Here is a 27,112-nt window from a genome sequence, read left to right as displayed (position 1 = left end):
TTAAAATCATGTCAATCGGTCGCTCCGTTTCATAACGGGCATCTCGACAGGATAGAATTTATAGAATACTAACTGTCAAACGCTAATGGCTATTGCCATTGCCAAATCTGTATGTGGGCACTTGCTATCATAATCATTTGCGCAAAGGTGTAGGGTAGGTAGCATGGTATAGAGGAGTAGGGAAAGTCCCATTCACAATAGAAAAAAGAGCCATACACAGTCCTTAACCTACCCCTCAAGTGTACGTTCACAATAAAACATCATGGCCACCTCTGGTGAATAAGGGTGGCGAGAGGTCAAAACGGGTTGCAGAAAGCGAAAATGCTATAATATAAAATTATAAATTTATAGTACTATATTTGTACATGTATAAATACTATTTTCAATTTTTGTTATAGAACGAAGTTTAATGCTGTTATCAAAAGATTTAATTATATCTTCTTGATATAAATAAATATGCTTTATATTTTTAAGCGTTGTAGTTAATTTATTCATGGACAAATTGAAAATTATTTTTGATAATGAGTGTACCAAAAGAGATAACTATTGTGGAAAAATTTGGTATTACATATCATAATAATTCGTCTGAACAGTAAAACACAATTTTTTACTGTAAGATAAATCAAGAGATGATTATAATAGCCATGTTTTCTGAATTTTAAGTATAAATTTTGTAATCACAAACTACATATACATACGTTTTATATGTCAGAATTTAGCTATTTGCCGGCGATCAGGAATCCTACTCGTTCCCAAATGGAGTGTTTGATTATCCTAACAGATTTACCACATTTTTTTATAGTTCTAAGCTAAGTTTTTAAATAAAAAGGATTCTTAAAGAAATTATTTTTTGAATTTGCAATATCTATATAGTAGTAAAAAGTAGTTTAAATTAGCTTACGCAACACTATTTTGCCATGCTCAGTAGCAATTCTGGCATAGTATTTAAAAAAATAAATGATTGTTCGAAATATATTCCGTTTGAAATTATTCAAATCGATAATAACTTGTTTGGCCCAATTAAAAATACAACTCAAATTATTTAATTTTTAATAGCGGTTCATTATTAGCCAAATTACATTTATTTGTTTTTTTAAGTTTAAATATCAACTTCCACACCATTCATAATCGACCATAATTCACTAGATGTAAAGACGAATTGTAATTCGCGTAGAAGCAAATGTTTCTTTTCGAATCGCTGCTTGGTCACCAACGCTGCCAACATTCATTTGATGAGCGTTGTTTATTATTTGCGTAGTTCTTCCCGATGTTCTATCGGTTTTGGTGGAGCTGGTCTCCCCACTCTCCCAATTCGGCATCATAATATTGGTGCAGCACGATATGGTCACAATTCCCATGATACTTGCTCTTCCATGGAGGTCAATTGTACACCAAAATTCTTCAACCACGGTATGTCGGAGGGAACGACATCGGTAATACATTCGCGATCGACACGTTCCGTATGTAGCTCACCAATAGGTTGTTCAGGACAGATAAGCTCAGTGAACTTGGCTTTCAATAAGAAGGTAGGATCGCAACGCATGTCTTAACGACGGTATCCCCACCATTTTTCATTTTTGCGCATAACACGATGAAACCAGTCAATTAATTCGCTCAACTGGTAACGCTTTGGTCTGCAAGGTGGGTGTTTAGCATATTAGAAAGTATGTAAATTCAATTTTGCTCAAAACCTACACAACAGCTTAATAAAGCTGACCAGCAGTATCGGCATCCTAAGCTCAATTGACAATAGCTCGTACAACATCCGAATGTGCTCACCGGAGTATTTGCTCTTCAAAAAGTTACTTCCACCTTCAAACACAAAGCTCATTGGTTTGGGACTAGCGTTTAAAGCAGACAAATAATCAAACGTTCTACACCAGCTTCTTTGCTGATTCTGTAAAAAAATAAAAATTACATGGTAAATCTTTTGAAATAAAGTTTAATTTTAGCTTACCTAGCAATGCGACGTGCACCTTCCACAAGCACGTCATTGAATTTAAAATTTTGTCTCGAATTCACGACCAACTAAGTTCATAAATACATTTGAGTACTTCACAGCATCGCGTATCGCTTTTACATCTCTTAAATCATAAAATTGGAACAGCACCTGACCCATTACGCAGCAGTATTAACGAGGCCATGTTTAGTTATTCCGTACTTTTATTGAAATAAAATCCCAACCCGATCTGTTATTTATCGTCTCAAGGGAAATTTGCACACTTCTTCCAGATTCAAATAACTAAATAAACCATCGTAAAGCATTTAACCATGAAATAAACTCAAACAAATTGTCTTGCAAAAACCTTCGTTACGATGGCAAAAATGTAAATATGGCTGTGAATGAGCATAATCTGGACCCCACTATTCGGCATGGTTGCTTATTTGTTCGTAACATTTTTCTGCGGTGAACATTTATTACTGTGGTAAGTTAAAAAGAGGCTCAAATTAAAAACTTAATTTTTCATGTATTTGCTCATATTGTTCTCATCTTTAAGAATATATATTAAAATAAAACGATTTTCTTTAGAAAATATATTAAACTTTTATATATAACCAATATTTTTGGGACAACTTTTCCATACATTTTAAGAAAATAACGCAATACAACCATTTTCCGGTCAAAAGTCAGCCATCTTGATTAAAAGTCGGCCATCTTGGATTCCAATAGAAACTCAACCCCGGACTACACTTGACGTTTCTACAGTGGCACCTCTCAGCTGTGCCTTTGTTTACATAACATCAGCTGATAGTGACCTTACTCCTCCTCTTCCGTGGTAGGTAGGTTCGAGCTGATGTAGCGAATGCTTTGAGCTCTTGAATAATTAATTTTATCACTTGCGAAATGACGTCGGGTAGGTAGCTGATGTTGCGCACGTTTTGAGCTTTTGAACACCTTAAATCTTTTATGTGGAAAATAAAAAAAAGAATCTTTATCCTTTCTTACAAATGTATTTCTGGGAAAAATAAGATAATACGAAAAGGAGAAAGATCCTTTTTTTACAAATGTATTTCTAGGAAAAATAAGAATTCATATTTTTGGACTACTATATAATAATTGTGCTTAAGGATTCCTATATAAACAATGTAATTTTGAGCGCTATAGATGAGCATTACTTACGCCTCCTTTACACTATTCGCGAAGTTAAACGTATTTCTCGGCATTACTGTGCGGAATACATTAAATTCGGATTCATTGAAAATCCCACAAACCCATCCTCGCCTTTGTGTCTTCTATGTCTAAAAACATCGCCGTTGTACATATGTATGTCACCTACTGCGCTTAGGTTTCAAGTTGCTGGTTATAGTAAAATTTTCGTTTAGAATTCTCCGTTAATATACATATATAGGTTACAATAATTAATTTGAAGTTATAGTGGTTTTTAAATAGGTGAAAAAATGGTGGTGAAAAAAAAGTGGCTCAAACGCATAATCGGACAGTGTTTTTTTATACGAAAGTTTATTTTAGTTGAAAGAAAAAAAGCCAGAAAAAAAGAACAACAATGATTAAATTTTTATGGTGAGTATTCTCCAATCTCTCATTTTTCATACAACAAAAAAAAAACAACAAGAATAAATTCATTTTTACAAAACAAATTTTACAAAAGCAAAATAAATCAGAATTCTTAAGCACAAACAAATAATCGGACACTAAACAATATTGTCATAATAGTGCAAAAGAAGCAACAAAAAAAATGCCGTTGCATTGACAACAGTTATCATATTTGACAGTTAAATATTACAAAAACAAAATTATATTATACAAATTATAGGTTCTTTATACAGATGAGAGTAAATTTAATTTACACGGATCTGACGGCAAGTCTTATGTTTGGCGAAAGAGAATTTGCTATTAAAAATACTATGGGTACAGTTAAACATGGAGGAGGTTCAGTCATGGTTTGGGACTGTATGTCAAGTGCTGGTGTAGGCAATTTGTGTTTCGTGGATGGAAAAATGGACAGATTTGGATACCTCAACATTTTGGAAGAAAATTTGAAGCAGAGTGCGGAGAAGCTTGGTATTTTGGAAAACTTTGCATTTTACTAAGATAATGATCCGAAGCACAAATCGAACGTTGCACAGATGTGGTTGATCCACCACTGCCCCAAGCTGCTCCAAACACCTGCCCAAAGTCCAGACCTAAATGTCATTGAACATCTTTGGAAGGAACTGACCAGAAGAGTGTACAAAAGCAAATTCAAAACTCTAGATGAGTTAAAAGAAGGACTTTTAGAGGCTTGGTATTCAATTGAGCCAGAAGTTTGTAAAAACTTGGTCAATTCTATGCCCAGAAGACTGCAAGCTGTAATTGACTCTAAAGGATACTCCACAAAATACTAAACCTCATATTGAGCATTTTTTTGGTTGCTTCGTTTGCACTATTATGACACTATTGTTTAGTGTCCGATTATTTGCTTGTGCTTAAGAATTCTGATTTATTTTGCTTTTGTTAAATTTGTTTTGTATAAATGAATTTATACTTGTTGTTTTTTTTTGTTGTATGAAAAATGAGAGATTGGAGAATACTCACCATTAAAATTGAATCATTGTTGTTCTTTTTTCTGGCTTTTTTCTTTCAACTAAAATAAACTTTCGTATAAAAAACCACTGTCCGATTATGCGTTTGAGCCACGGTAGCTCACAATAATTTATTTGAAGTTATAGCGGTTTTTAAATAGGTGAAAAAATGGGGGCGCTAAAAAAATATTTATTCTCAAAGTGGGCGGTAGACAAAATAAGTTTGGGAACCACTGGCATATACGGATGACTTCATAGTAGTAGTAGTATCTAAACATCTAGCTGACCTCCAGCTCAAATGCAATGGTTCCATAAATGGTCTGCGCCAATCGTTTACATCAAAGAGTTTAGAGTGGCTGAGCAGAAAACGGAACCCTTGCTCATAAGTACAAGGAAGGTGGAAGAAAGGCTTTCACTCACCATAGGGGAGTGACTTAACACCCAGCCATACACGTATGTCTCATATTACCTACAACTACGCATATATGCAACATAGCAACAACAGACCACAACAAAGCACACAAACACATGGAGGGGCATCATTATACAAGAATGTACAGCCACCACGTGCCCAACAACAACAAGCCAATACCAAATCACGCATGTGCTACGTGATCAACACATGGAGGGGCATCATCGTACAAGAATGTACAGCCACCACGTGCCCACAAGCCAATACCACATCACGCATGTGCAACGTGATCAACACATGGAGGGGCATCATCGTACAAGATTGTACAGCCACCACGTGACCAACAGCAACAAGCATAATATTACCCAAGATGCCACGCCACCGGAATTAGCCAATCGGAAGCCGACACGAGTTGACTGCAATGCTATAAAAGAGTGACGCACATACAACACTTGTCCTTAGTTCGAATATAATCTTAGGCATAGCCGGTAGTATATTATTGTTCATGGTGTAAACTTTTATACATATATTTGAATAAAGAAACCTTGGAGGAATCCAAGAGAAATACATTTTTTAAAGAATAATTAAAAACTATTCTTAATTGGCGCCCGAGCAGGGGCCGGTCAAAAGAAGGATTCGGTAAAAAATCCTTCGCGACAAAGAAATAACAGTGAATTCAGAAATAAAATTCGAGTTTATTTCAAAACGGTTTATAAATTAAAAACAAAAAACAATAAAATAAAATGGCACAATAAGCAGCAGAGATCCAAGCACTCCAAGCGATAGTACTTGATTTGCAGAGGAAATTCGCCGAAACCCAAATTGGTACAACACCAGTAATCGAGGCACAGGACGAAGTCTGTACGTACACAGATCCCAAGGAAGTCGACTTTGGACTCTTTAAATCAGCCCTAACGAAATGTAGCGGAGATTATCACGAATACAAGAACTGGAGAAAGCTAGCAGTGACATTAATGAATGATGTGAAGATATTCCGCGGCTAGAATATCTATACAGAAGCCCTAATCTTGCTTAGAGGAAAGGTTACGGGACGAGCTGCACAAATCCTCATCAACAATAATACCAAACTAAATTTTGAGGAGATCATAGATCGTTTGGACGATTCTTACGCCGACCAACGTCCACTCTATGTCCTCGAGGAAGTAATGATGAGAATCAGGCAAGCAGAGAAGCCTCTACACATATACTACTACCAGCTAAATCAGGCACTTAATGTAGTTTTGTCCAAAATAGAGATGACACATAAAAACGAATATGTGATCAGTGCTCTATCCAAGGAAGTCCAGATGAAAGCAGTAAGAACCTTTATCGCAGGACTAAGGAGCTCAGCCACAAAAAATGCGCTGTACTCCAGAAGCTGTACAAACCTGATGGAAGCCTACGGCATAGCCAGAACTATGCAACACGATTCACATCACCATCAACTAGAGTACATACCCAGGGTGCAACAACGTAATCAACAGCAGTGGCAAAACCCACAAAACCAACAAAGATTCCAGCCAAACTATATGCAACCTCAACAAGTAATGCAATCAGTAGAACCTATGGAGATAGATCCTTCATCTACAAGATTCAGAAGACAACCGTATAATCCTGCACCGCAACACATACAACAGGAACCAATGCAGACACTAAACCGATTCAGAACAGCAATGCAAAGAGTTGGTAATCAGTTTAAACGGGATAGAGACGAAACCTCTAATGCACACCAAAGGAAAACATTACGCGTGAACCATATAAACGACGCACAGGAAAATGATGCAGAATCACTCTACAACGAAGCGCCTAGCGTAAGTTATGAAAATAATAGTCGTAAGGTACAAAAACATTTTTTGATAAGATACCACGGTCTTCCAACGCTTAGACGTACTGCACCAGATGGAAGATTCGTGCATATTTTAATAGATTCAGGTGCGACCAGTAGTTACGTGAATAAAAGTTATCGCTTTGCGGAAAGAATTAAATTAACAAAATCCATTATATTCAATACATTGCATGGAACATCAACAGTTACTCACAAGAGGGAAATCAATCTTGTAGGGTTTGACATAGATTTTTACGAAACAGAAGAATACTAGGAGAGGACGCGTTAAGAAAAATGAAAGCAAAAATAGATTTATTAGATTAGTCAGTAACATTTGAAAAAACTACTGAAGTAGGTATGGAACAAATAAATTACTCTATACTAGATAAAAAATATGAGAAAGAAATCAAAGAACTAATGGAGAATAATTACAATAATGAACTGTTACCTTTCACCACCACAATACAAGCAGAGATTAGGACTGAATCCAAAGAACCTGTTTGGGTGCGACAATATCCATATCCATATGCAGATCAGGAGTTTGTCGAAAAGGAAATACAGAAACTTTAAAAAAACGAAATAATTAAAGAAAGTAAAAGCCCATATAACTCACCGATATGGACGGTATCAAAAAAGGGCATAGATGAAGAAGGAAAACCAAAAAAACGTATGGTTATAGATTTTCAAAAATTAAATAAACAAACCATAGCGGACAGATACCCTATTCCAGATATAACTATGACATTACAAAACTTAGGTAAAGCAAGATACTTTACAACTTTAGATTTAGAATCTGGCTTTCATCAAATTATGATCAAACCAGAATATAGGGAAAAGACTGCATTTTCAGTCAATGGGGCAAAATATGAGTTCCTTCGCCTACCATTCGGCCTAAAGAACGCTCCAGCTACATTTCAGAGATGTGTGGACGATATTCTGAGACCATTTATTGGAAAATGTGCATATGTCTATATCGACGATGTTCTAATTTACTCTGCTGACCCAGAGCAACATATTAAAGACATCAAAAATATTGTGCATACGCTACTTGCAGCCAATATGAAAATCTTGGAGGAAAAATCAAATTTTTTCCAAACTAAAACCGAATTTCTGGAACACATAATAAATAACGGAAGGATTACAGTAGACCCAGGGAAAATAGACGCTATATATAGGTTTAAAACACCGGAGACACTAAAAGAATTAAGGTCATTTTTAGGATTAGCCTCCTACTACAGGAAAATCGTGAAGAACTTCGCACATATATGCAAGCCATTAACGATTTACTTAAAGGGAGAAAACGGTGGTATATCGAAAAATAAAAGCACAAAAGTGAAAATTAACTTAGACAAAGAAGCACTAGGAGCAATTAAAGAAATAAAAAATAAATTAGAGGAAAAAATAGAACTTTATCAACCTGACTTTGAGAAAGGATTTGATTTAACTACAGATGCCAGTAACTATGCAATAGGAGCAGTACTGAGCCAGGGAAAAAAACCAATATCTTTTATATATAGAACATTAACGACAACTGAGCAAAATTACTCCACTAACGAAAAGGAGATGTTAGCCATAATTTGGGCATTACAAAAATTAAGGAACGATTTATACGGTATAGCAGACTAAACCATCTATACAGATCAACAATCCCTAATTTCTAATTTTCAATATCGGAAAAAAATCCGAATATTAAACTAAAGAGATGGAAAAATCTAATAGAGGAATACGGCGCGAAACTAAAGTATAAACCAGGACACGAGAACGTGGTAGCTGTCCATTATCGCGCCAAGTAACACAATGTCCGACACGTCAATTCACTCAGCAGAATCTCCAGCATTACGAAACATAAAAATGGTAGCGAAACCATTAAATTTTTTTAGAACACAAATAATTTTAACACCAGCACAGGTAAATGAAAAAACCGCGACAACCATATTTCCGTGACACCAGCGCTTTGAAATAAAATATAATACCGAAGAATATATGATACAAACGTTAAAACAAATAATGAAACCAAAAATAGTGACAGCGTTTCACACAAACCTAGAAACGTGGCATAACATAAAAGAAAAAATAGCTAACATATTTTCCACCTACTTCAAAGTATTCACACAAACTAAACTGCATGACATCACTGAACAAATAAATAGAGAGAACATTTTAGACTTTACGCACAAAAGAGCACATAGAAACGCGTTCAATAACTATAAAGAGATATTAGAAACATGCTATAGGCCAACACTCAAGAAAGATACAGAAAACGTAGTAAAGAATTGCACTAACTGTACAGAGAACAAATACGAAAGACATCCAGTAAAACAATTGTTAGGTAAAACACCACCACCGCAGGCACCAGGTACATCTATACAAGCAGATATATTCTACATAAACGGCAGAAATTTCTTGTCATGTATTGATAGACATACGAAATATGCATATTTTCGTAAACTTGATACAAAAAGACATTTTCACGAAATATTCGAAGAAATATTATGCCAAGTATTTCCGAACTGTACCGAAGTGATGACAGATAACGAAAACATATTCATTGGTATTGGTACGCCAGCTATGCTAAACGAACTACAAATAAAGCACACGCGTATGGCAAATAATCATTCAATGTCCAACGCGCAAGTTGAATGGTTACACTCTACCATTCTAGAGATAGCTCGCACTTTAGCCCAGGATAAAAAATCTACGACGGAAGAACAAATCTTTCCCGCCATCAAGGAATATAACCAAACCATACACTTAGTGACACAAAGGAAGCCAGTCGATCTTCTTTTCAACAAGGATACTAGTGAAACAGTGAAAAATAATATTGAACAAAAACAGCAACAAATGCTGGAATACCAAAACAAGAAAAGAACTCTAAAAGAATTTAAACCGGGACAAACAATTTACGACAAAACTAGTAGACGTGGAAAATATAATAAAAGATACATTAATCACATCGTTAAAGAAGACAATGAAAATACAGTGTTAACTACAAAGAATAAAATAATACACAAAGACAACATTAGAAATGTATCGCACGATTGTAATAATGATCCTCCTAAAGGAAGAAGAGCGCTACAAGTGACCAATGTGCAAAATAAAAAATACTTGCTAACAGAAACGTATCCCAGTTACATCTACGAAAATTCAGATTACCTATTCCACATGATTAATTTAACCAAAATCATATCATACTACGACTCACTTTATGACTCAATGCAAAGCACTGCAGAATTAGCAAAGGAAACTGCATTAATTAATAGAATTGATATACTAAAAAACCAACTTTTAATCAGGAGAAAGCCTAGAAGTTTAAATTTTTTAGGATCAGCTTTTAGCTTTGTTACAGGAGTACCAGACCATTACGACATGGTAGACATTAAAAAAAATTAACGACATTATAGGAAATAATAACAAACAAAGATTGATCAACACCCATTTTGAGAAACTGTTAGAAACATTCAACTATAAAACAATTACCCAACACACAATGTTGCAGGAAATTCACAAAGAATTAGAAGACTTAGCTCTAACAATTAATTTCGCAAGAAATAAAAACTTTTATTCACCTTCAATAAATATTAATGATATTGAAAAAATAATTAAATCAGAAAATACAGAAATTCCGGTAATCAATATTATGGAATATTCCGATATACATGTATGTAGAATTAATGACACATTTATTGTAGTATATAAATACCCAATTATAAAAGAAAAATGCGAGACATTCGATGTAACACCTATATCATATAAACATGGAAAATTAGTTTTAGACAATAAAATATCTAGATGTGCAAGTGGAATCAAAAGAATCGACAAATGTAAAAATATTTTATCCAAATATATATGTAAAGAAAACAAAATTAATAACTGTACAATCCCTATATTATCAAATTTACAAGCTCAATGTAAAACGGTAGAAGAAAATAACGAAGAAATTAAAGAAATCAGTGAAGTTAGTGTACTAATTGGTGGAATAAATCGAGTAAATAACGAAACTTACGAGGGAACATACTTGATACAATTTACAAATGAAACAAAAATTAATAATAAAATATTTCATTATCAAAATGAAGAAATAAAACAATATATCCTAGCACAAGGACAAGAAAATATTGAAATCTTAGAAACTTTAGTAACAGATACTAAATATGAATTTAATAATATACAGAAATTTCATAAGTTATTAATTCCTTATGAAGAACACCCAATAAGAAACATTCTAATAACAATAGCAGTAATTATTGTATTAGGAATAATGTTATATCTAGGATTTAAGTTATATTATGCAATTATGAAATGTAAAACACTCAAACTTCAAGAAAGACAGCAGAAGCAATACGAAGAAATACTAAAACAACAAGGTATGGAACATCTTATCAAAAAAGACGCCACAACTAGCGTATAAAAAGAGGGGGTTACTCTGTAATGCGATACGAATATGAAAATGTTCGCATCTTCAATTTTGGTACTCTGTAATTCGGCAATCGCAGTAAATTTTGAAATTTTCGAATTTAGTTTTTCCCTTTCGCATTCAGTTTTTCCCTTTCGCATTAGCGGTACTCTGCTTTGCTAAAGCAATTGTCAAACATGCGTTATATTCGTAATTTTTGTGCTACAAGTATAAAGAAGTCGCATTGCTTGAAAATGTAAGTTTCAAATATAAATTAGTTGTTTTAATTGCTACTAAAATATATAACGCCGTGCATATGAACTATTTTGCACAAATTTACAGGAAGCACCGAAAATAAAACAACAAACTCAACCAAAGCAATTTGAAATTCTCGTGGATTTCATGAAGGCGCATCCCGATTTATCGAAAGGATCACTAAAAACACCAGACGCCAAAAGTACCTCCAATAATTTATGGAAAAATTTAGTTTCCCATTTAAACGCAGCTGGGCCACCATTGCGCGACATTGCGGGTGGAAAAAGGTAATTCCAATAATTGCACAGATAAATTATAAATGTGATTAAATGTAATCAATTAAAGGTTTGGGCAGACTATAAGATTCACTTAAAGGCAAAAATGCGACGAAACAAAAATAATATTTCGGGAACTGGAGGTGGTCCCTCACTTTTCATACCCTTATCACAGTTAGAGCAACAAGTGAGTGAGTTATTGTCAATAGAGGAATCAATAAATGGAATGAGTGGTAGCTTGTCATTCGGTGCAGCTACAAGCAGCATGTCGGAGTAAATGCAGACCCTACCGAACCAAATACACAAAACAGGGAACTACCACAATGTTCCAAAGTGGCATGCACACCTCATAAAAAACAGCAGACTCCTCTTAATACACAAGAAAATGAACTACCACATTGTTCAAATGTGACGTACCCACCGCGCAAAAAGCAGCAGACTCTGCTTGAACAGCAAGTCGAAAACCAAATTATATTCCACAATAACTCGATTAAAGTGTTAAACGATATAAATTTTAATATAAAAAACATTTTTAAAACATTGAAAAAAGAAATAAATTAGAAAAACGGAGACTAACCTTTGAAAAGGAAAAATTTCTATATAAACAAAATATTGATGAACAAAAATTGAGAAACTGGAAAATGTAAGTTAAATAACTATATAACTGCGAGAAACAGAATTAAAAACTACAAATTTAATCTGTAATTATTTAAATTTAATTTTCGTTATTACAATGAAATAAAAGACTGGATTTATTAATTCGTTCGTTTTAATTAAGTTGAGTTACGAGCATTTATCATATTTGTTTTAAATTATTATTATTTTCTTTATTTTGCTCGTTTATACTTTGACATTTTTGGAAGTAATGGCAACTACCAAGAATGCCAACTATTACATAAAAAGAAAAAAAAGCAAAGGTGAACAACATTGTTAGTGATGCGTAAGCAATACAGAGAATCAATTGCCTATCGCATCGCATTGGGCTTTCGAATCGCATTGTCTTTCGCATCGCTTTACAGAGTAAGCCCCCAGGAGATCTTTTCACCGGAGGAGGGGGGAGTTAACAACCAGCCATACACGTATGACTCATATTACCTACAACTACACATATATACAACATAGCAACAGCAGACCACCAACAAAGCACACAAACACATGGAGGGGCATCATTATACAAGAATGTGCAACGTGATCAACACATGGAGGGGCATCATCGTACAAGAATGTACAGCCACCACGTGCCCAACAACAACAAGCCAATACCACATCACGTATGTGCAACGTGATCAACACATGGAGGGGCTCCATCGTACAAGAATGTACAGCCACCACGTGACCAACAGCAACAAGCATAGCCAATCGGAAGCCGACACGAGTTGATTGCACTGCTATAAAAGAGTGACGCGCATACAACACTTGTCCTTAGTTCGAATATAATCTTAGGCATAGCCGGTAGTATATTATTGTTCATGGTGTAAACTTATATACATATATTTGAATAAAGAAACCTTGGAGGAATCCAAGAGAAATACATTTTTTAAAGAATTATTAAAAACTATTCTTAATTAGTGCGACATTTTTTCCAGCCGCGTGTGAGAAATGAGAAATGTGATTAAAACAACCGTACACTTCAGTATCCAAATTATTTCTAAACTTTTATTGAAAAAAAATGAAATTTCTTAGTCTAATTTTTCATTTACAAAATTTGTTTAGTTGGCATTTAATAATGTAGAGCATTATTGCAATTTTCGTAACATGACCACCGTAGGTAAGTATTGTGTTACTCGTGTTTAAATATGCTTTGGTTGCATTTATGCTTTTGTTGCATTTATGCAGACCAGTCAATGTGGAAGTTTGGTGACGGCGACGTCGGTAGCGAACTGGCTTGCAACGACGGCGACGTAACTCCTCCTACCTTTGATTGAGCACTCTCCTGGGTGATCATTAGGGTGTCCCAGCCAACAAGGGCGAAATTTTTTTTTTCGAATTTACTTACGCATACCCGCGATCGTAATAACTCAAATAATAAATATTATTGCGATTGAATAACGATAAACCGTGCCGACTTGACGTTAAACTTGAAATATGAAAGTTAGTATGGAAGCTTTGTAGGGATTGCGGATTAAATATTTTTGTAGTCAATAATACACCGTTTTACATATATTTTATATTTATTGAGTATTTATAAATAACATTATATTATTATTTCTTCTTCTTCTTAATTGGCGTAGACACCGCTTACGCGATTATAGCCGAGTTAACAACAGCGCGCCAGTCGTTTGTTCTTTTCGCTACGTGGCGTCAATTGGATATTCCAAGCGTAGCCAGGTCCTTCTCCACCTGGTCCTTCCAACGGAGTGCAGGTCTTCCTCTTCCTCTGCTTCCCCCGGCGGGTACAGCGTCGAATACTTTCAGAGCTGGAGTGTTTCCGTCCATTCGGACAGCATGACCTAGCCAGCGTAGCCGCTGTCTTTTAATTCGCTGAACTATGTCAATGTCGTCATATATCTCGTACAGCTCATCGTTCCATCGAATGCGATATTCGCCGTGGCCAACGCGCAAAGGACCATAAATCTTTCGCAGAACTTTTCTCTCGAAAACTCGCAACGTCGACTCATCAGTTGTTGACATCGTCCAAGCCTCTGCACCATATAGGAGGACGGGAATTATGAGTGACTTATAGAGTTTGGTTTTTATTTGTCGAGAGAGGACTTTGCTTCTCAATTGAATACTCAGTCCGAAGTAGCACCTGTTGGCAAGAGTTATCCTGCGTTGGATTTCTAGGCTAGGGGCGAAACATCCCCCACATAGGGTTGTGCGCTGGGTTTGAGACCCGCCACGTAAAAGAACACCCCCAGTGAATAGCTATATATTATTATTTACTAAATTTTATTTTCAAAGTTTCCTTTTTACAATCCGGATATATCTGCCTGTGTTCTTGAACGCAACGTAACAAAAATTGCTTTTGTTCCTCGTCGACGGTGATTAAGCCATGAAAGTCTTGAATTAACTTAACCGCTCTTTCATCGGTATCGTTAACTGCTCTCAGTGTGTAAACCTTCTTTTTAGCATATTGGAACGAAGCATTATTTGGCCATGTAGTTGGCGACTCATTAAGAAAGCTATCATCAACTATTTTAAGTCGATTGAATAAAGATTTGCATTTTATTGAAACAAAGTCATTGATGTTTTTCTCTGAAATAAAATGCGACAGTTAACATAAAATAAAACAAATAAAAACTAAAACTATTGACTCTCATACTAACCATAAAGTGGACCACAAAGTTCGTCTTTCGATGGTATGTAGCGTTTACCGTTGCCCGATGGATATCCTTTAGTTAAGTGAGCAACTATCTTTACTTTAGTTTCTTGGTCAACGTCATCGTCAAATAGAGACAAGACAGACACTTCATCTGTCAAATACCATAAGTGCTGGCAAAACTTTTGTAAAGCTGCCTTTGAGATATTTTTATCTATTACTAGCTGACCCGGCGAACTTCGCACCGCCTAATTATTGGAGGCATATTTAGTAAGTCACAAACACACGACACAATACTTTTTTAATTTTATTGAAATTTGCTGCTTTTAGATTTTTAGGAATATTAAAGAATTATAGTATAGATGCACAGCAAAGAGACGTTAACATTTCAAGTGAAATTTTACCATAGACAATTTTTTTTGAGTGAATGCTGACAAATATTTACACTATAACTATCAAACTACATCTGTCGTTTTTTTTTTGACGATGGCCATGGTTAGGAAAAGAAGAAGAACTACATCTGTCATCGAGAAAATAAAGAATTCAAACAACTATAATATAGTTATAGTGAAGCTATATATCCCTCATTTCCTTAAAATGCATTGTCCGTTTTGTAAAATGTGGATGGAACGGCAGAAAAAAAATATTAACTGTCCAGATTGTATTAAATTATTATTAAGATGCGACGAATGCTACATCATAATCGCTGTTACCTTCAGATTTTGTACCAAGTGTGGTAAGAATGTAGAACGAATAATACGCGTGAACAGGGCAAAAGTACAAAAAAATATATTAAAGCAAAAGCTGCTATCTAAACCAAAACACGTTTCTACAATGCCATCTTCATCATCTGAGTAGACATTCTGTGAATTAAATTTATCGGCCGAAGACATACAGGACATTCAAGTTATTGAAGACAGCCAAAAGCCCAACATCAAGAATGTTCTGGTAGATATTGATGTTATTGAAGACAGCCAGCAGCTCAACATTGATAATGTTCTGATCGAATCAGATTTGTCCGAGTCGCCTAGTACTTCCACCATATTATCATGTCCTGGCGAGCCAAGTGGTTCCCAAGTAGATGGGGCCAAGTTGATGAAAATAAAGAGTTACTAATACATATTACATATTATATACATATTAAATCATTTATTTATATTTATACACTTCATATACAAAAATTTAAAATTTTCTTGGATGTGCTCGTTTCTGGACTGTGAACATGATAAACAAATCTTTGCTTAAATTAAATACAACACAGTTATGATCATATACAGTTAATTTATATGGTGCTTTCTGGTAGACAATATTTTTAGTTTTTTTTTGCGGTGCGTAAATAAATAAGGATGTTGGTTTTCCGACACGCGAACACGCAACGTATAATTGTCCATGTGCGAAACAGGGAAACTCTAAGTTTATTCCGCAAACTTGCAACGATTGGCCTTGCGATTTATTTATGGTCATCGCAAACGCCAGACGCACGGGAAATTGCAACCTCTTAAAATCAAATGGCAAATCCGATGGAATCATAGGTATTCGTGGGATTAAGACATCCTCTCCTTTGTATTTTCCTTTGATTATTTTAGCTTCGATGATGTTATTCATGAGTTTCTTCACAACCAATCTCGTTCCATTGCAAAGTCGAGGTTGATTAATATTACGCAGCATGATGACAACTGACCCTACTTTTAATTTCAAATTATATGGTGGTAGTCCAGGCAAGTCCAATGAATTTAAGAATTCTGTAAGATAGTTGACTACGTCATCCTGGTTTGTGGCCGTGTCAATATTTCGTCAGCAACAGTCGATCGAGGAATTACTGGAAGAGTCTGACGAAAATCACCTGACAACAGTATCATAGCTCCACCAAAAATGTTTTGGTTATCACGTAAATCTTTTAACGTCCTATCTAGTGCCTCCAGCGACCTCTTGTGGGCCATTGTGCATTCGTCCCAAATTATCAATTTGCATACATGGAGAGTCTTCGCCATAGCGCTATTTTTGGCAATGTTGCAAAGTGGCGTTTCGTTGGTATGCATGTTTAATGGTAATTTTAAGGCTGAATGTGCAGTTCGTCCGCCTTCTAATAAAGTTGCTGCTATTCCGGCTGAAGCCAACGCTAGGGCTACCTCATTTTGCGATCGGATCTTTGCTAATAGCAATGAAATTAGGAACGTTTTCCCAGTACCCCCAGGAGAATCAAGAAAGTAAATCCCCCCAGACCCACTGTTTACAGCTTGTGTTAAACGATCGTACGCAATCCTTTGTTCTTCGTTCAATTGCGGAACAGTTGTGCGAACTGCTTCGGTTATAGCTTGAGTATCGTACTGGAGTTCTCTTTGCAACTCATGGTTTAATGCATCTTGCATAGCACGATTGGGTGCTGTCAGGCCCAAACACGACAATACTTTATTTGCCATCAACAAACACATATCTTCTATTATGATCAATGTGTCATTGTAAATCTCTGCCGTAATTTCCAATGTAGGATTCAAAGTTTCACAACGCCCGCGATGCAACACATCCTCAGACATGTCATCCCTATATTTCATCCAGAAATCATTCGGATTTGAGGGGAAACATGTCGATATTATAATCGCAAACAGTGTGCGAATTTGATGCGGCGACGAAGATATCACGGATTCCTTGAGCGTATCATCCCAATGCGAATTGTTTTCAAGCAACCGTAATAATTGACACGCCTCACGGTAAGTCGCACACAGATGTCCATCAACTGTTCGCAATTGTTGAAAAGAACAATTGTTTAAAAGAACATTCAGGAACATTCACCAATAACATCTAAGATAATAACATTCATCGTTATTAGGGATGGACTGTATATATACGGCCTATAGCATCTGTGGCTGTTAAGTAATAACGCGAAGGGTTCGGTTATAAAAATTGTACTCAGCTCTGGTTGCCCAGAGCTCCTTTATTTATAAAATTTCTTATCCTAATTTGTGTATGCACCACATGCAGAGTGCATACACATATCTTAATACTAATCTACTGTACATACGGAAGTATGTACATATATCTTAAGCATAAATGTTCCTAACGGCATACATACGTTTTTCTTATCCTTTAATAGTTTAGCAGGCTTATCTTCGCCAGTGTTGAGGCAGTACAAAGTAAATACATAAACAAACGCATAGAGATACATACATACATTTATATGAGGCACGTATGCATTTATATGCAATACGTATGCACTCAACAATTAACAAACAAAGATATTTGCTTAAGATAACATATTGACTTAGGATATGTATTTAGGTAATTGAATACAAATGTGCATGTGCACTTGAAAACAACCCCATACCATGTAGCATTGCAATGGGTATTTGTACATACATATTTATATTTAGGACTATGTTTTTATATTTTAGCGATAATGCATATAAATATTTGAAATATGATATCTGTTTCTACACAGATTTACAAAAATATCTCATTTACAATTATAGCCGTTAAGAACTGTTCAGAAATCTGAACAGTGGCAAATACATTTTCATATCCTTCAAGTGGTGTTCCTTGTTTACGACGCTGAAAAGACTTTGATGATGCGTTCCATGTGTAGTAGCGCGGCATATCAGCATACAGCAAAGTGCGAGCGAATTGATCAGTTGCACAAATTGAGAAGAAACCTGTCAATGTGGTCACAGGTAGACGTGCCGCTCTATCCACAGCGTTGTTTGGGTTGAAATACACTCGTTGTCCATTTTCTAAATGAACTGCCAAATGCAATACAGTGGGATGTCTTTCATGAATTGCAAACGAAAATGTGCGCCAAATGGCCTCATTGCTGCTTACATAGCGACCTATCTGATAGTGAGACACTTCATCATTTGTGTTTGTTACTGCGAACATGGCCAATGCGCTACCTTTGTTAACATATTTACATATGTACTTTATGGATTTTACAGAGTTACAAAATTCCACGTTGATGTGAGCTTCAAAAGTTTTGGACAATATGGGCGAGAACGGCACAATCCAACGATTGTCTACATGAAAATCTTGTCCTTTTATCTTGACATCTGCAGATCGTCCACCGTCACAATGGGTAACCATCGATTCCCGAGATGGTTTCAGCAAGCAAGTTTCTCGGGTACCGTTTGGAGCACTTGCCGTCGATCATACAGGGTGAGCTGTTGTTGAAAACTCCGCAAGGTCCATGTATCATGTGTTTAGTTACTATCGTATGCAATTTTGGGTCAACCGTTTCATCACGAATTTTTGCTGAAATAATGGAATCAATTTCTTCTGGCCTTATTTTGTCAACCAACCAGACTAATATATGAGCATGTGGCAAACCACGCTTTTGCCACTCAACAGAGTACATCCAACAACGTACTTGGCCATACACACGATGCTTTGTAATGAAATTTATTAAAGATTTTAATTTTTGCTTGTAAACTCTGGCTGTGATGTCATGCCTATCAAGTTTGGTTGTGTAGCAGTTCTTAAAATTGTCATTCTTCCTACATTATTTACATTGCCGTCAGCATTGATTGCATCGCGAAGATGAATGTACTCTTCAGATCGAAGCTGCTGTTGGTTAAGACGGATGTATGTCAATCTTTCAGTCTCAATTTTGACGTACATGTCCACTGCATACTGATGAAAGAGCCGTTGATACATCAAAATGTGATTTACTTCACCTTCACGGATCATGAGTCTGTATGCATAATAATTCATGGCACTGACTTTTTTGTGTGCATCAGCACCTGGAAGTACATATGATAAAAAAATACATTTATATATTGAACATATAAAATATTTTATTTTGTATAATCTAATTACCTGTTGTTGGATTAACCATTTTGATATTAAAATGGTACCCATCTTCTCCCTGCCAGAAAATTAATGGGTATTGTAAAGCATCATAAGCTCTATGCGTTTCATATACACGTTTCAATTCATTGTTCCGGCGATGAAGTGCAATATCTCTTGATTGCAAATTCTCTCCAACAACGACAATAGCCACTTCATCTATTGTCGGTGAATTAAACCTCCTTGCATGCTCTCCAGCAGGTGTTTTGTCGGCTCTTATTACAATATTATGGCTGTCTGATGGCATCCGATCCAGTGCCATTTTGAACATCTTCACTAATTCATTATTCTCGTGAAGATATGTTTGCAGTTGTTGGACAATGATTCGCTTGACGGTTGGATTATGACCACAACGTGTATCAACTTCCACATCTTGATTGCCCATAAAATAAATTTGCAAAAATTTATTATCTGCATCTGGCACTGGCAGCATTGCTTTAGTAGGTGATGAATTTGTCCTTGTATCTGTAATTGTTTAAGAACTGGTTAAATTAATTGTGATACAAATACAATTTAAATTTCACTAAAACAATTATGGTATACTACCTTGAAAGTAGGCATGAACCCGTCTTGTACTATATGCGTTGCACCAAACGATGTCATTTGGAAGCAATTATTATATTTTTGGATGTTAGCCAAGAAGTGTTTAGACTCACTTTCCATCCCATTAACTAATGAGTGTAACGGTTCAGGTGGTGGAACCAATTGGGGGCAATTGTACATTGCCACCAGCACAACATAATCCTGCAGGTTTACTACTGTACTTTAATGCTTTACAATGTTGACAAATGATTGACATTTCTCCAATCGTCTCAGATTTGTCGGCACTATAATCAAATTCCGGATCGCAGGAAAACGCTCCTCGTTCGAGGTTTACAGGAGCATTGCGTCTGCGGAATCGATTAAATTCGTTATCCCGTGCTCGCTGCTGTTGTGATCGATGTGCACGAACTCGTTCCATTCTCCCCCTATCCACTTGATAGTTATTTACTCTTGAACGTAATTCTCCCATACTTGTACGACTGTTATCATTATCAGCATCTCGCTGGTCATTAGTGCGGTTGGAGCGTAAAGAAGCTCGTTGCACATTTACTCGGCATTGGAAGCAGCGAGAAGAAAATCACTTTTAGCAGTATTTCAATATTTCTCCAATTAAATGTTTCTTTTTTTTAACATGAGATGACAAAACCAAGGATGTTAAAGTAGGAGCGCAGCAAAAAGTCTCTAAATTTATGGACAAAACAATGTAACGTTCGGATACACGTGCTTTTTACATGAGATGGCAAAACAATGGAACGTTCGGATACACTTAATACTTACTTATTACTTTCTTATTTCTCCAATTAATTGTTTATTTTTTTTAACATGAGATGACACAACCACAAGTAGGAGCGCAGCAAAAAGTCTCTAAATGTATATACAAAACAATGTAACGTTCGGATACACGTGCTTTTTACATGAGATGACAAAACAATGGAACGTTCGGATACACTTATTACTTTCTTATTTCTCCAATTAAATGTTTCTTTTTTTTAACATGAGATGACAAAACCAAGGATGTTAAAGTAGGAGCGCAGCAAAAAGTCTCTAAATTTATGGACAAAACAATGTAACGTTCGGATACACGTGCTTTTTACATGAGATGGCAAAACAACGGAACGTTCGGATACACTTATTACAGGGCGTTATTGCCATTGCCAAATCTGTATGTGGGCATTTGCTATCATGATATAATCATTTGCGCAAAAGCGTAGGGTAGGTACATAGGTTCGAGATGATGTAGCGTATGCTTTGAGCTCTTGAAAAATTTATTTTATCATTTGCGAAATGCCGTCGGGTAGGTAGCTGATGTAGGGCACGTTTTGAGCTCTTGAACTCCTTTAATCTTTTGTGTGGAACATAAAAAAAGGATAAATATCCTTTTGTTTACAAATGTATTTTTGGAAAAAAAAGATAATAACAAAGGATAAAGATCCTTTTTTTTACAAATGTATTTCTGGGAAAAATAGGACTTTATATTTTTGGACTACTATATAATAATTGTGGCATAACTTTTATATACCAATTAAAATAATAAATTTAAAATGAGAAATGATATTTTGATTTATGCTTGTATAAGTTTATTAAGTTTAAGACTTCACAACCCAATTTCCATAATATTTCTATGAATTAAAAATATTAAACTAAATATTACATGTTATTTGGAGAATGTACTTTATTTTTATAATATAACACAACCGTCTTAACTCGCTCTTCTAATTTTCATATTACCGAAATTATAATGCCGTCGGCATATGTGGAAATGGAATATGTTGTCTCTTCGAAATTTTCATATAAATGAAAACTGCGCTGTTAAACTGCTGAAGAGACAGCTTCTAGCTTACCATATATGGCAAACTATGTAGTATTCTATATCAAGTAAGCAATGGGCAATGTGGAGTCTGCACGGGCAGAGATGCCCCGTTATTATAATAAAAGTATTTTTGAGAGTTGGTAACACTGTAAGGTTGGCACCATCAAACATGTCAACACATTAATTATATTTATATATTTTGAAATTTGAAATTGAAATTTAAATACACGATGTTATGAGCAAAGTTGATATTATGTTGTCGATTCAAAAGTCTTGTTTTAATGCGTTCTTCAATTCGAGTGGAACTGAGAGTACAAATACCGTCAAATGTTTGACAGCAAGTAAGTGGTCAACTTTTATATGGGAAAATGGAATTGTCGTTTTACTCTATCTTACTCGTGATTTTTCCTTATTTGCTCACCGTTTAGACCTACCCCGGACTACGACAAACACTTTAAAACCAAAGTCAGCTCAATCGGCCCAGCCGTTCTCGAGTTTTAATCAGACTAACGAACAACAATTCATTTTTATTTATATAGATTTTGAAATTTGAAATTGAAATTTAAATACACGATGTTATGAGCAAAGTTGATATTATGTTGTCGATTCAAAAGTCTTGTTTTAATGCGTTATTCAATTTAGCGAGTGGAACTGAGAGTACAAATACCGTCAAATGTTTGACAGAAAGTAAGTAGCCAACTTTTTATATGGGAAAATGGAATTGTCGTTTTACTCTTTCTTACTCGTAATTTTTCCTTATTTGCTCACCGTTTAGACCTACCCTGGACTACGACAAACATTTTAAAACCAAAGTCAGCTCAATCGGCCCAGCCGTTCTCGAGTTTTTAATCAGACTAACGATCAACAATTCATTTTTATTTATATAGAAGATAGATATAGATAGATAGATAACTCAAAAGTGCCAAGTGATGAAAATAGCAGCGAAGTTGCTTTCGAAGATTCAGATAGTAATAACGACATGCTCATGTAATAAATGAGTATAAAAATAATTTCAGTTTATTTTGGATGATTTACTTGGAAATGAAGGTGAAGAGGATGAAAAAGATATTGACTGTGTAAACGATGACCAAGATATGATCGAAAATGTCGATCCAAATGAACAAATGTGTGAAGAACTCGAGAATGATTTTATAAAATCTTCCTCCGTTAGTGTAATTCGATGTGCCGCACACACTTTGAACCTGGCAGTATCCGATTTTTTAAAGGATATTAAGGATGTGCGAAGCAAGGCCAAGGTAGTAGTCAAAAAATTAAGAACACCTACATTGCTGAATTTGCTGCGAATAAAAAAATTACGTAAGCCTATGTTAGAATGCGTCACTCGGTGGGGATCTACTTACAATATTTTGAAGAGTTTATTGGAGGTTAAAGATTTTTGTTGCGAGAGCTCTAAAGACATTAAAGAGCTATATATGCTGCAGCATTGAAAAAGCGGGGTGAATTATTATTAAATAATTCTTGCATTTTAGCGGCTGTTTACTTAGACCCCAGATATCAGGTTTTGCTTGGCGATTCCGAAAAAGAATTGGCAAAAATATTTATACAGCAAGTTTTCACATTGAGGGAAAATATAATTTGCCATGAAAATGTGGACCAATCTCCCCAATCGAAAATAAGTTCCTATGATGAATTTGATGCTGTGCTCGAGCAGTTAGACAAGCGAGCATTGTCACCAGACAAAAAAATAAAGGGCATTATAAATAGTTTTGCAAACGTTAAACGCCTTTCCAAAACATCTAATGTGTTAAAATTGTGGGAAAATCATTCTGAAATTGAATTAAAGGCTATAGCCAATATTGTCCTTGCTGCACCTGCAACACAGGTATCAGTGGAAAGATCGTTTTCCACCCTTAAATTTATATTATCCGACTTGAGAGCAAGTATTGATAAAGATTTATTGGAAGACATTCTATTATTGAATTTAAACACATAAAAAACAATTACATATACTAAAAATATCTGATGTAAGCATTGAATTTTATTATATTTATATATTTTCTTATTATAAGTACCTACTATAAGACAACAAAAGAAAAATGTAAAAAAAGAATTAAAATATTACAAATAATTCATGCAAAAATTGAATTTCATTGCCTACTAAAGGACAACAATGAAAAAATTATATATAAAAAATTAATACTTCCAAATATTTCATTGAACCAAATGAACCGAACCGAAACCGCGGTTCAGGGAACCTAAGGAACCGGTTTTTGCACTGGTACACGTTCTTGAAAACTGGTTCGAACCACTGAACCGAACCGTTTCAATTCTCGGCGTGGTTTGCAGCACTGATCCTTTTTTCGTCCTTTTCGATACGATATCCTTAAATTTTTTTTCTGAATTCTATAGACAATAAAATTCTAGGAAGCTACCTGAAAGCGCAAGTCGTTTGCTACACTCTAAATATATTTAAATAACATTTAAAAACAAAATTTGCCTGGCCAGACCCGAGGGTCTCGATGAGGGTTAATGTCTTGTCCAGGCATCGTCATGCAACCACAAAGGTATACACTATAAATGTTTTGAAATTAAATATTTATATTATTATATACATTTATTTATTTTTGGACATGTCAAAGGATATTACGTCCTTTCGCGAAAACTAAAAGATCATTAAGGATGCCGTCCAACAAATTAATTTGCGGTTAACGTCTATTGAAAAGATCCTTCCCGAAGATGTATTTTTACTTTTACAAACCTTTCTTTACTTTCTGTATTCAAAAGTTTTTGTTATTTCAGATGCCGGAAAAAACTGAAGTTCAGGCAGAAGGCAAAAATTTGCGTGAATGCAAAGTACTGACGGCTACAACTCAGAAGTTCCTTGGCCGCATTACCAGCAATATAGAGGATGAAGAGTATTTGGAGCTTTCATCCAAAATTCCCATGTCATCGGCAGAACAACTACTGACTGTTGAAACGCTGTTAAAAGCGAAGGTCAGTATTGATGCAATGACAAATATATTGAATGCAAATTGAATATACTTTTTGTGATTATATTAATATTTCTTTCTTTTCATATACAGATGCGGCTACTGGCAAAGGCAAAGGGTCATAAAGGTAGTGTGCACGGTGGCCTTCGTTCGTTATTTTCAGACGAGTTAATGGCTAACTACAATCGTAGGGGAAAATTTGCGCCTTTTGAAACTAAAGTGCATTGATATAATTTTTGTTGAATTTTATAAAAATAAATATATAATACCAAATTTAGAATAGCTTTGCAAATAGTTTTTCCAAAAATAAGCAACATAAATATTAATTTAAAATTAAGTCTAATAAAGTAAGGTAGATACATATATACAAAGTTACGTTATTGTTAAGTTAGATTAAGTTGTAAATAATATTTATTTTAGGATGTACTTACTAATTTTAGTTTTCGATTAATCATATATTACATAAAAATTTATATAACCATATAAAATAAAAAAAAGTTAAAATTAATAAAAAAGAAAATAAATTTAAAAATAAATAGCATGAAATTTTCAAAAATTTTTATTTTTTAATTGAATGTTTATATATATATATACATACATTATTATTTTAGGTTGTGCCTTCGCAAATGGGATGGTTGAGCCTTGACTAATGTAAAGAATTATATCCAAATTATTTGCGGTAATGCCTTTTTATTTTGGTGTTTAATTTATTACCATTATTATTGTTTGTGGCTTTATGTACCTGTGTTTTACAAAGCGTTTTTATTGTTTTCTTTTTAATTTTTTTTTTAGTTTCCACCAAAGTGCTAACAAAAAAATGGGCTTTCGAATGGTTGATTTGTGAAACGCGTTTACAGCAGGCTTAAGACACCTTGGCGAAAAGGTTGCGCAGAGTTTGGGTGAACCTGCTACACAGTTAAGTATGGCTACGTAATACCTAATTTAACTAATTATTTACTTAGGCCCGAACAGTTGTTTGTTAAATATTGGTAAACTAAAATGTTAACCGGTACTTAGTATTTAGAGTGTAAAGTTTAATGAATACTTCTCTTAACGACAATATGTGGTAGCACTGTCATATTTCTGGATTTCAATATTGGTACCATTGCCAAAACATATGATTTCTGTTTACACTAATACATATTTGAATATTTGAAAATGGAAAAATATGGGAACAAAAACCGCACCGCATATCGAAAGTTTTTACTCTAACAGCGTTCAGCTCATTCCTATTTCTCGGAAAATGAATATATTCATTTCGCAGAAGTGCAATGTGATGTTACTACTTCGACAACTCTTGTGCTTGTGATACCCCAGTGAGAAAAAAGTTTGGACGATTACTGTTATATTCGCTAGACATTTCTAAAAATTATCAATGAGAGCTAATGCCAATTATACTTTCACAACAACAGCTGTTTGACTAGTAGTTAACTAACAGAGATTGGGGGTTTAACTAATAGTTAACTAAGCATTGTTAATAAAAAAAGAGTTTTGGTTAACTAATCACTGTGAATTCGGCCCTTAGTATTTTTTATGTACTTATAGATGATACTTAACCCTTTCCAATTAGCTGGTGTGTCGTTAAATAACGTAAAATTGTGTATATATGTAAGTACTTTATTATATATTGCTCCTAAAAATTTATTAACGCCCCTATTCTGTGCACTTGACAAATTCAACATATTTCTAATTTGTCAAAGTTTTACATTTATCAAGCATTTGGTATTCTGTGTCTGAAATAAAAAACTCTTTTCTTTATAAGTTGTTAAGATGTTGTGAAAATGGAAGATATTTTACTTTTGTTATTATTGTTAAACGAAGATGAAAATTGTGAGAATAGGAATCGCGCGCGGCATTTAAAAAGTTTACGCGACGATAGCAATTCTTTGAGCGAGAATATCTTTGTGCAAAATTTTAGATTAACTCGTGAAATTTGCCGCCGCCTAATTGATGAACTGGCCCCACATGATAATCAGAAAACGTCACTACGTTTAACTGTAAGGGTTCTAGCAGCTTGGAACTTCTTTGGACACGG

General features: G+C 34.9%; 1 protein-coding gene and 1 long non-coding RNA gene across 5 annotated transcripts; one reads left to right on the top strand and one right to left on the bottom strand.

Annotated features, from left to right (window-relative positions):
• Positions 1-1,342: 1,342 nt before the first annotated feature.
• On the bottom strand, positions 1,343-2,291 carry LOC120780159. Its single transcript, XR_005705826.1, has 3 exons — positions 1,958-2,291; positions 1,696-1,897; positions 1,343-1,634 (listed from the first exon to the last, which is right to left on the bottom strand). It is a non-coding gene; the product is annotated as an uncharacterized LOC120780159 (long non-coding RNA).
• A 2-nt stretch (positions 2,292-2,293) lies between these two features.
• LOC120780158 lies at positions 2,294-25,489 on the top strand. Of its 4 annotated transcripts, none has more exons than XM_040112436.1 (4): positions 2,294-2,426; positions 2,594-2,777; positions 24,887-25,081; positions 25,171-25,489. In XM_040112436.1, exons 3-4 carry the CDS (start codon positions 24,887-24,889, stop codon positions 25,303-25,305), a joined length of 330 nt encoding a protein of 109 aa, XP_039968370.1. In that variant the 5' UTR covers positions 2,294-2,426; positions 2,594-2,777; the 3' UTR covers positions 25,306-25,489. The 4 variants fall into 4 exon arrangements, with proteins under 4 accessions (XP_039968370.1, XP_039968369.1, XP_039968371.1 ...); XM_040112435.1 differs by having other exon boundaries at positions 2,594-2,781; XM_040112437.1 differs by lacking the exon at positions 2,594-2,777.
• Positions 25,490-27,112: the final 1,623 nt, after the last annotated feature.

This window comes from Bactrocera tryoni, unplaced genomic scaffold (assembly GCF_016617805.1).
Source record: "Bactrocera tryoni isolate S06 unplaced genomic scaffold, CSIRO_BtryS06_freeze2 scaffold_192, whole genome shotgun sequence".
Taxonomy (NCBI): Eukaryota; Metazoa; Arthropoda; class Insecta; order Diptera; family Tephritidae; genus Bactrocera; species Bactrocera tryoni.
Note: the sequence above shows the minus strand (reverse complement) of the source record. Positions and strands in the feature narration are given on the sequence as shown.